Consider the following 12,149-nt stretch of genomic DNA (forward strand, 5'->3'; position numbering starts at 1 on the left):
TATTACCGGCCCAAAAATTAACCTAACATTATCCAGTTTCATTACCTCTTTTCTCTCTGTATTCCCAACCTTAGAGCTTAGCGGGGGTGTATGATGTTGAATGTGCTGTATTGTTTGCAATTGCTTTTTTATTGCATGTGAACAAGTATTTATCCATGTATCCAATGTAAAGGTTCTTAATATAGCGTAAGATAATATAAACCTAATTAAATTAATACATATGTTGTAGACGTTTATATTAGGTTTCTAACGTAACCTATATAAATGTAAAAATTAAACGTAACGTGAATATTTCTTAAAAGTAACCTTGCCTTTGCTTCTCTTTAAAATTATGACAATTTCCGAAAGTCATTCAGTTTTTAGTATGATCGGTAAAAAAAATTATCGTTAATTAAACTACGAGCATGTCTCTAAAGTTTACAGAAAAGGGATAATTTGTATCGTCCCTCTTTTTGTGACAGGCTGGGTCTTATGCCTAATGGCCCAATCACTCGTTAACAATTTCGTACGAAAATATTTATAGATTACGTTGGATTATTTGCATAAAAACTTTCGAGCTTACTACTTCCAAGGGCAATCATGAAGATTAAGAAAGAAAAGAAGAAACGGTACCACATATTACAAATTCTCAAGTAAAAGCTTACTGTATAATGTTTCCGAATTTGTCCATTATACAACAGCTCAGAAGCAGACTATTTCCATAAACGGAAGCTTTTTCATTGGTATCTGGACAAACTTTAAATCTTTTGGTTGTGATTTGTTTCATGGATTTCATTCTTTATTCTATATAATTGCTTAACTTTAGTTTGTTACAGTAATCTCACCTTCTTTTCATCTAGATATACCCGACGATATAGTTTTACAATTAGTGCCGTCGGACAGTTTAAACGACGTTCGAACAGTTTTTGACTTGGGCGAAACTTCAGTCGCACGTCCTGCTGATTCTGTTGTCCCCCAGTCTTCCTGCGTGAACCTTCACCATGTTTATAGCGACAAGTGGGTGACTAGCACATATATACCTATTGATGGGGATATTTTGTCAATGGTAATTTTGTTTGTACCTCTGCTGTTATTTAGTAATCACGTTATGCTTTAACCCTAGAATAATGTTATCAATCATGGCTGGACTCAGGGGGAAGGGGTCCTTAGAATACTCTGACAAACCCGCCACGTACCACTTTCAAGGGTTGAGTTTACTTACTCTTATGTTAATGAACATATATTAAATTGTAAAATGGACAATTTCTCTTACCTTTAATATGAACCCTTAGAAATGTTCGATACAATATTAGGTTGTCCTTCATGGAGGGGGCACTGTTGCAAGGAACGTGGAAAGACGTACAGCTTCATGATCATGGTAAAGATAAATTCAATAACGCTGTAGTTGCCTTCTAAGAAAATTTGTACACGCTCAATTGCTCTGAGGGCCACCCATGGTTGTAGGACATATCTTCAACATGCCTAATTACAAGATAAGTCACGTTTTCACTCGAGTAGAACTGTGAAATTTTTTAAAAGTGAATTCATGCAAAACACTCAAAATGCTGAGAGCTTAAAATGAGGGACTGAGGGCGAGAGTGAGTTATAAAAAATTGTTAATTAGAAAGTATGGCAGTTCAAACGTTCAACCTCATCCTTGAAATTTTTGTTCTTGCTCGATTTTTCCCGTCCTTTTATTTTTTGTGATATTTTTGAGAGAAAGATAAAAAGTGCGTCACTGTTACAAGAAAAATAATTTGCATCGCACAAAAAGCCTTTTCTTCTAGTTTATTTGTAAATATTATCTTCATATTTTCTATTTCAGTTTCCTTAACTTCATTAGTTTCCTCAATACCTTCTTCAATTTTTCGTGTTTTTATTCATTTTCTCGATGTATAACTAAGGGGTACGTATTATACGTTTTGTTTTTTATATATCTTATATTTTTCATATAATTCATCTATTTATCATGTGTATGGAATAAGTTTTTTCCCAAATCCTCCTGTCTATTAGCGCATACGGGCTTGAAAAGAAAAAAAAGAATAACCAAAATCAGGAGGTTCAGTTTTAACCATTTAAGACTAGGAGCCTGTATTTCAAGACTTTGTTTTGCTCGATTAAGCAGTTCATGACAGCGAATAGTTTATAAAGAGTGACTCATGGCAATAGTAACCAAAACCATAATAGTAACCGAAAGTTTTGTGAGGTTTTGCAAAAAGGGTTTAACTCCACTTATCATAATTGTACAGTAGAGCAAAGTGAAAATAAAAACGGACAAAGAAAAAATCTTCCTCACAAATCAGAGTTTAAGAAACTTGAAACTTAAAATGTCAAAAAGCCTGTTCATTACTTAGAAGATGAGGGACTTGCTCTCTTTCTTAGACCTTTTGGGGTGATTTATAAATCGGTCTTGATTAAAGATAAATCCATTTGAATAAATCAATCGATAGATCTCTTTGAGCTCTTTCAAATCATATGCTTGGCTCATTTTCGAAAAAAAAGTTGAGTAAGGTCCTTTTTGCAAAATGCCACAGAGTTAACTATCAAAAGTTTATTTCCTTGTTTAGAATATATGGAGAGGGCTCACTCATTCAAGTAGAAATCGAAAGCTCTGGTGCTTTTTTAAGTCGCAAAGTGTATTTGCCATAACAAAGCGGTATTTTCTGCCAGTTTGTGGTATTAAATAATAATTTTCCCGCGAAGAGGACCAAAATGTAAGTGAGAGGTAACTCTGAGACAGCCAATCAACTTGTACATATTGAAAAGCTCCCCAGAATCATAGACTTAATTAATGCCGAGGGTGGTTCACTTATTCTTAAAGATACATGTAGCCCATATAAAATTAATGATTGATATAGACAACGTTTTAAGCTTCATTGAACTGTTTTTTTTTTTTATTTACGACTTCATATGATTGTGCATAGTGGCGTAGAGACGTGTATCAACTAGTGGATTGGAGGGTCAGTGAATATCTCTTTGTATGAATTGTGTGTTCGGTGCTGGGAAGGGTGCCTAAAGAATCAAAAAGTGTATTTTTACTCCCAAATCTTCTAGCGTGCATTATGCTATCTGATTAACATAAAATGACTTAGGGAAGGAGGGGGGAATGCCCCTTGAAGACTTATAAACTGATGGCCCTAGTTTTCTTCTTCTTTATTTTAGATCCTTTCCTCCTAGAAAGTTTTTGAGTGGTTTGTAAACTCAGGGACAATTGGCGTATTGTTTTACAAATATTAAAATTAAAGAAGGAAAAATGGGGTTTAGCAAGAGGTTTTTTTTGGGGGGGGGTTGCCGCCTCCCCCACATTTAAGAGAACCTCGATAAAACAGTTTCATAGTTACAACCTTTGATCAAAGAAAGACTTTCGTCAGTGAAAATCGAAATCCCAAAGTGCAAAATTTGAATTGCAATAGATGCATACAGGACATTATATTTAGTATTACTTTAAATATACAAATGTTATTAATTCTAAATTTCTGCGTCAAAAGCTATTGGCATGTGACATTTTACATAATTTAAAAGAAAGGGGTTAAAGACCCCCCAAAAACCGGCAGGATTTTGATGAAATTTATTCAAAAAAAAAAATTCAAAGTGCACCAGAACCCTGAAGCTGTTATCATCATGAAGTACGAAAAATAGTAATTTGTCCTGCAAAGGGCCAGTAATTGTCCTTTTTATCGAGCGAAATTTCTGTTGATATCGAGCGAAAGAACTATTGATAGGATATCTTTAAAGTCTATGAAAAGATATCGCGGTATAATATTCACCCCTAAACATGTTTCTAGTCTGTAAAAATTTAACGTTATTATATCCCGTTTATCCCATAATTGGTCTAAGTGGGTGTAAAACCAAACTGGAACAACCCCTAAAAAAATAGCACCTAGTTAATACACTAAGTTCTACACTGGTAAAATAATTTTAGCTAAACTGCCCTAAGCGTCAGCAACACACATGCTTTCACTTTAGCTAAGTTCTAGGGGGACGGCTCAAGAGTCATCCCGTTATTAGTCACTTTTCCCCTTTACAAAATCTACCATAAATCTGTTTTGAGTAGTCAGCAAAGTGTGATAAACAGTTGAAAACGTAGGTTAGTACTTTTTTGTCAGTCGGTTAGTACATCTGTTACAAACAGTAAATTTGTCTCGATTCGTTCATGCGATGACTAAACAAAAGTGTTTATATATTATTATTCTTAACGCAAAGCAGAAACCTTCTGTTTGTCACGCATAAATAATTTCAGAACTAAGGCTGGAATGCTGATGGTAAGAATCACTGCTGAGTATTGAGCTCTCAAATTATCTAAACTTTCAGAACATACAACATCCTCTGGATCAGAAGATGCAACATCTAAAACATACAAAATCCTTGTAACTTGTAATGTGACAAACTGAAGAATGCATTTGGATCCACATTACCATTTTGATGGGTGATTCTGAATTTATTCATCAAATCTCTTTTTATTAAGAAAACATTAATAGCAACAATGTTTCTTTTTTTTCTTGTCTTTTTCGATTGACGATTTTGAATATATTCATTGAATCTCTTTTTACTTAGGAAACGTTAATATCAGCAATATATATATATATATATATATAAATATATATATATATATATATATATATATATATATATATATATATATATATATATATATATATATATATATATATATATATATATATGTATATATATGTATATATATATATATATATATATATATATATATATAATATATATATATATATATATATATATATATATATATATATATATATATATATATATATATATATATATATAAATATATATATACTTCCCTTGTTCCTAAGCTCTTTCATTACTGGTTTGGATTGACGAATGTGCAAGGAAAATGGACTTCGATCTTGAACCTTCGGATTGGATTGACGAATGTGCAAGGAAAATGGACTTCGATCTTGAACCTTCGGAATGTTTAGTTTTTTCCCCCGTTCTGAACTTTCTTCGGTATAACTTGGAGAGAGGAGTAGAAGATGCAGTTATTTTGAAATCAGCTATTGACTTTTTTGAGCTGGCTGATATTACGAAGGGGAAGAAGCTGTTGTGGGAAAAGCTGTCTATTACGGATGCTTGTCCTATCATTCTTGTTTTTGTGATATGTTCTAAGCATCGGCACTGTTTCTGTTTTCTGTTTCTGTTTCTGTTTTTTCTTGCCTGTTTCTGTTTCTGTTTTTACAAAACAGATTTTTTATCTGTTTTCTGTTTTTTTCTATTTTTTTTTTTCGAATGCCGCGCTATCTAGCGGGCATGATACCGAAATCGTCCTTTGTCAACAAGAAGAGTAATTTCTTTGATATTCAGGTGAAATCATAGCGACATCTAAACTAGAAGCTTAATTTCTTTGCTAACCTTCGTCTAATTTTGTGTGCTGGAGCAAGCATCCTAAAGGTAAAAATTATGAATAGTTAAATTAGACCAGCCATGCTAGTCTATTTGAACTTTAGTATGCATGTGGGTTCTAGGCCTATTGTTATCAGTCAGCTCATTCCAGATACAGCACAAGCCCATTTAACTTCTTCCTTTTTTTTCTTTTTTGTACTAAGCTGTAACTCAGACTTATTTTATCCCTAGTACCACACAATTGGACATGCAGAATTCAAATATCACATTGATTTTTTTTTTAATTTTTTTTTTTCAAAAGAATCATCACAACATTGTCGATAACTACATTGTATGCAAAAATTAGTCACCCTGACTGGGTGTATCAGGATTCTTGTAGGAAAAATGCCTGTCTGTAATTAAAAAAAAAAAAAACTGATTCACTACTGCAAAACTGTCATGGATATTTCCTCTGATGAAGAGGTAGAAGTTTTACCTAAAATCATAAAGAAAAAGCCAGTTTGGGCTAATTATGGTGTGAAAGACAAATGCAGCATCACCTGCAAGGTTTGCAAAAAGACTATCAAGGCTAGTGGAGGTTCTTCAACTACTTTTGTCAATCACCTGGAAAACGTTCATAAGATTAAGGTGCAAGTACAGTCATCTGCCTCTACTGCACCAGCATGGCAGGTCATGGATAATGTTGCCAATGGCCCAGAAGATGTTGTTTGTCGCACAGTACAGGGTTCATTGCCAGGATGTGGGATAGCTGAAGAACAGCCAAAGAACCAAAAGAGCAATTTTTCTTTCTCTAGAAAAGGAACTAGAGATATTCGTTCTCTGATGTTGCGCAACCGCTCAAGTCAACTTAAATTGACAAAATAGTGTGTAAGAACAGTACTTGCAGACAAGTTACCACTTTCCATTTTTGACAAGCAAGCATGCGTTGACTGATACACTCCTTGACAGGCGGTGTTTTGCCTCTATCGGGTCGTACCATAAAACAGCATGTGTTTCAAGCAAAGAAAAAGAAGCTGTTGAAACTGAAATTGGATATGAATCAGGCACGAAAGGTATCTCTAACATTTGACTGCTGGTCATATACAGGGGGAGGATACTTGGCAGTGACAGTACATTACTCCAAGCTAGTCAGTGGAAAATGGATAGTTCACAGTTGCATCTTGCACTTTAAGCGTCTCAAGGCTCAGCATACAGCAGCAAATATACTTGCAGCAATCATAGTAGCCCTGAAGAAATTTGAACTTGAAGACATTGTTCTGTGTTGTAACTGATTCTGGCTCGAACTTCGTAAAAGCTTGTCAAATTGATGGAATTGAACGTTCATCTTGCTTTGGCCACTGCCTCCACCTCAGTGTCACAAATGGTCTCAAATTTTGGTGAGAAATGAATTTGACGTAGAGCAAACACCGGAATGTGATTCAGATGATGAAGGTGAACCCGAACAAGGCACTAGTAGAGAGCAATGTTCCTCAGAGATTGGTCTGACAGAAGATGACCTTCCTGATATCATAGATTCAGACATTGTTGACACTGCTTCAGATGTATATGACTTGGAAGAGTACGACTCCGACACAGAAACTGAATGGGATGAATGGGCCAGTGGTGCAAATGATTTTACTGAATTTGAAGACTCAGTCTCACTCAATGGTGCACACAAAAAAGTTGCGTCGGACACTCAAGCTGCTAAAAAAGTCAAATATTCAACACGACCTCTTTGAAGGGCTTTGCAAAGAAATAGGACTTAGTGGTCACATCCCTCATGATATGAAAGTGCGTTGGAATAGCACTTACGTGATGATTAGTTCCTCGTTACACAGAAAATCTGCTCTACAGAAATTTTATGATGTAAATGTTCGCAATGCGAAAATTAGAGAACTTGAACTTACTGAGCAAGTCTGGTCACTTTTAGAATGTGCAACAAGTTGTTTGAGCCCTTTTGAAGAGGCCACCGAACTGGCTAGTGGGTCCACTTACACCACTTCAAGCAAAGCATACATGCTGATCAAGGGATTGGTGAGCTTCTGTGAAGCGATATTGACGAGGCTGCTTGAAAATCGCCTGAAGAATCAGCTGCTTATACAGTTAAAAAAGTATTTTGTGCAAAATCCTAGATTCAAGTTGGAGCTCTACCAGCGTGCAGCTTATCTTGATCCTTGTACATATGAACGAATGACTTTAGAAGAAAGAGTGGCAGCAAGACAGTCCCTCATATGTTTACTTAGCCCACCAAAAGGTCGTCCTACCTAAAGGTCGTCAGTACCAGTAGCCTATAAAGAATGGGGGCTAGAGATTTTTTGACAACCGTGGTGTATAAGTCTGCTATTCTTATTGAATGTAGAAAAATCTTAGTAATGTCAAGCAAGTTCGAGAAAACGAAATAAATGTAAAAATTTTCGTCCCCAGTTTAGGCAGGGTTTAGGGGACGAAAATTTTTGTTTCTTTGCCTTACTGTTGGCTCTTACAGAAAAGCTTTCTGAATTCTATGGATGGAGAAGTTAAGGGAAACTTGAAAATAAAACTATATGTCATTAATGTAAGATGTCTTGCTATTTTTCCTTCTCCCCTCTCCATTCCGTTGTCCTTCTGCCTCTTGTTTTTAACCTAATTAAGGTGATACTTTTCTGCAAGGTAACGGATCCGTTCGACTTCTGGAGTCAGAATCGATTTTTTTTTTCGACAATCTTTCATAATAAATGAGTGACAAAGAATTTGAGAATAAATGCAATTTGGCCGTTAGGCCTAAGAATTTTTGGTGAAATTGCACCCGATTGGACGCATTTTATGACAAATTTTGCCAAATTTCGCCCCCCCCCCTAAAAATACGCTAGTGTGTTGAATTACACGAAGTTGCTCATCTTTTGTATGTAACTAAAAGGATTTAACAATAAGATGTTTCCTTCCTATTAGAAATAGAAGAAGTAAGGAAAAAACAGGAAAACAGCTGTTTTCTGTTTTTTCGAAAAACAGAACAGATTACAGAAACAGGTCACCTGTTTTTTGTTTGACCTGTTTCTGTTTCTGTTCTGTTTTTTTCTCTAACTGTTTTTTTTTCTGTTTCTGTTTTTCTCAAAAAAAGAAACAGTGCCGATGCTTAATACGTTCCCCCATTGAGGTTCCGTGTTTGCCTGCAGTAGCCTATTCTAGGCTCTCGGCAAAAAATTAATACTCTTCATCAGACCCTGCTACAAATTAAAGATAAGGTGACTGCTTATGATCTCCACTTCCCAGAATTACCAGGGGACGGCGTTGCTTCCATTCCAGTTGTAACGAATCAAGTGATAATCGCTATCACGAAGACACCGCGTGATCTTGACAATCCGTCGAAACGAAAAGCTGTGATTGATAAATTGCCGGACATGAATGTATTGAGAATATTCGCGCCTCTGGAGACAGGATAATTGTGAATATTGACAGCGTTGCGGCAAGCGGCTTTTGTGATTCAGCCCTATCAGTCTTGCGTGGATCGGATATGAAGTTTCTGGAAAGGAAGTTCTACGGAATCGCAAAAGGGATTGGCGACTCGTTTGATTTATCTCTGTTCAAGAACTGTTCTGGAGTTGCTGAAGCCACACGAATTGGAAACTCCCGGTGCGTAAAGATTGCCTTTAGTGATCAAGGGTCTCTTATTTCAGCTCTTTGACTGGGGTTGAAAATTGAATAAGAACTGATCCGTGTCTATGAATTTAAAAAAATCCCGAGACGCTGTAACAAATGCGAGTCTCCTGAACATCTAATTGCTAACTGTCCGAGTACCTGCTCTAAATGTGCTAGATGCTCTGGTCCTCATGAATATTGCAAAGACACCCCATGTACGGATCTGATAAAATTCGCAAATTGCGGTGATGTTCATGTGGCATTTAGTTTTTGCTGTCCTCGTCTCCAGGCTCTTGTTAAGATCGTTACAAGGCGCCTTCATAAATGAACTGTCGCAAAATTTCGGTGTGCTCGTTTAACATTAACGGGACTAAAGACAAAGTGCCAAGTCTGGAGGAAAAGTTAAGCCGTTTTGATGTCCTTCTCCTGCAAGAACACTTGCTTCCTGCCTGCAGCGTGAACTTTTTACGAAGAAATCGTGATCACTTTGTGTTTATTACCAATGCTAGACAGACTCGGGGTAGGCCTTCTGGTGGCCTCGCGTGTTACATCAGACGGTATCTTGCAGATTTATTACCGGTGTGCTACCACTCATCTGAGCAGTTTCTAGCTGTAAGACTTGGAGACTCTGTCCTAATTAATGCTTACCTGCCGCATGATAAAAAGTCGGTACACTCGTTCTCGAGTTTTGCCAAGTCTTGTGATAAGCTGCAAGGTCTGATTAGCGGAATTGAATCTCTTGGGTATTCATGGCTTCTTGCCGGTGATCTAAATTGCAACATTCATATATCACCCCGTCGATCTAAGGCCCTACTAAATGCTCTACCAGCCGCGCATAGGACTATAAATAAAGATTGCAGCTTCTCAAATATCCATAATAGTGGAGCAGTTTCTGATTTGAACCATTGTATGTGTTCGCCCCTTCTTCATACCTCTAATGTTCATGTCGACGATGAGGAAAGAGACTATGACCATCTCCCTCTTAATTTAGATCTATCTATTTGCTCTACAATCAGCTTCAGTGCTCCTCCTAAGCCTAAGAAATGGATTTGCAAACGTGATTGGGATAAAGCAAATTGGTCAGTCTGTTTTTTGACTCCCTGCTATCTACTATTTCGGTGCCTTATCATCTTCTTGGTGCTGGTTATTTTGTCAGTGATGCTCTTGGTAAGTTAAACTCTTACTACAGAAATATCGTTTCTTTAATTAAACAAGCCGAAGCAATAGCTGTTCCGTTGACTCGCGTGCGACTTAACACCCGTAAGACCTTTTGGAAGTGTGATCCGGAACTTAAGAAAGTGAAGAACCAAGCCAAGTTTTGGTTGAAAATGTGGATTGCTTGTGGTAGACCTTCTAGTGGTCAAGTTTTTAGCATCAAGCAGAGAACAATATCAACTTATAAGCGTCATCTTCGTGCAGTTCGGTTTTCGGGCGCTGAATTTCCAACTAATGGTAAACAGTGGCAAAATGCGCTGAATGCGCCGAATTTCTAAGAATCTTCTTCTAGCGATATTATTCCAAGATTGTCGTGGATTAAACATTATACGCGCATCTTTCCGCTATTAATTATGATGTTCATAGCCGTTTTACTGCTTTAGGGGCGAAAGTTCTTCCTAATAGTGTGAGCCAAAGACATGTTATACCTGTTGATAAATCTAATATTGTGAAATCTCTTCGACGGTTAAAGTCAAAGTCTTGTGACCTTGATGGTATTTGTGCCGCTCATCTTGATCCGAGGTCACCTGAACTTCTGTCGCATCTTCAGTTATTATTTCAGATGTGCCTTTCAAGGTCTATTGTTCCTGATTCATTTTTATGTGGAAGTGTTACTTCTATATTAAAGAAAGGAAAAGATCTAAATTCGTGTAATTCGTACAGGCCGATTATCGTCGCCTGTACTCTAAGTAAATTATTTGAGTATGTTCTACTCCCACATATCGATGAATTTGTTAATTATGAGGCTAACCAGTTTGGCTTCAGGTCAGATCTGAGCTGTCAACATGCTCATCGTGTTTTAGCGCAGTTTATTAAGGAAACCACTCGTAGTAGTTATAGTCTTTATTTTTGCACCCTTAATATATCTAGAGCATTCGATAGTGTTTGCCATGCTCAGGCTTGGTATACTCTTAGTCAGCTTGGTGTGAATGCGTCTGTGATTCTAGTTTTGAAGTTTTGATATTCAAATTCTCATTTAAGATTAAAGTCAGAAAATGGTGATTTTTTCGGACATATACCAGTCAAGTGTGGGGTTAGACAGGGAGGAGTTCTCTCTCCTCATATCTTCAACGCTTCTATTGAAAATGTTTTGTCTGGTATACATAGTTCTTGTTTTACAGGATTCACAGACGTATCATACTTAGATTATGCTGGCGACTTGCTTCTTATTAGCCGAACTGAGGCCGGTTTAGTGCGTTCTGTCCGATCCGTCGCTGATGCATTTGCGAGAATTGGATTATTGCTAAATGTAGATAAATGTGAATTTCTTATATTTAATGGGGTTAGTTCGTCTCATCCTTTGGATTGCATTTCTTTTTCCGTACCACAAGTCACTTCTTTTCGATGGCTTGGGATTTCTGTGTGTAATTCTCTAAGTTCTTTTCGTTTTCAGATGATTCGGGATATTCAATTTAAGCTTAAAATGGGGTATTCTAAATTTTTGGGAAATCGGGGACATTTCCGGCGACAAGCACTTACAAAGCTGTACTCGAGTTTCTGCGACCATTCTGTGTTATTTTGTGTTGGTTTTTATATGCTTTCGAATAAAGGTGACGTAAAGAGGGTCAAGACGGATTACTATCGGTATTTAAAGTTCCTACTTTATTTACCACGATCATTTCGGAACCGAAGGTTAATTAGTAAATATCAGGCAACGGATATTGTTCTTTCAGTGGAAAAACTCAGTTCAAATTTAATTGATGAAGCGCCAATCTGTCTTGGTCCTAACAATCATCTTATCCGCCTCTTGTGTTAAATTGTTGTTTTTTTTCTTCTTCTTCTTGTATTTGTGTTTTTTTTGTGTTATTTGTTTTGTGTTTTTTGTGTTCTTTGTAGTTATTTGTTTTTTCCTTGTACTCCACTTTTTCTCTTTCGTAAGTGGGTAAGAAATAAATTATTATTATTATATATATATATATATATATATATATATATATATATATATATATATATATATATATATTAGCGTGTGAATTGAGAGACTA

At 36.4% G+C, this 12,149-nt stretch overlaps 1 protein-coding gene across 3 annotated transcripts in view; it reads left to right on the forward strand.

Moving 5' to 3' along the window:
- LOC136027082 (inositol 1,4,5-trisphosphate receptor-like) overlaps positions 1–12,149 on the forward strand; it is a 156,396-nt gene that overhangs the window by 67,303 nt on the left and 76,944 nt on the right. For all 3 annotated transcript variants that reach the window (XR_010617490.1, XM_065704023.1, XM_065704024.1), the window contains one exon: positions 840–1,045. Coding sequence is in view for 2 of the 3 variants with exons in the window: in XM_065704023.1 (XP_065560095.1) it covers positions 840–1,045 (206 nt within the window). In the remaining variant the exon portion in view is untranslated. The remainder of the gene's footprint in view (positions 1–839; positions 1,046–12,149) is intronic.

Source organism: Artemia franciscana, chromosome 5 (assembly GCF_032884065.1).
Source record: "Artemia franciscana chromosome 5, ASM3288406v1, whole genome shotgun sequence".
NCBI lineage: Eukaryota > Metazoa > Arthropoda > Branchiopoda > Anostraca > Artemiidae > Artemia > Artemia franciscana.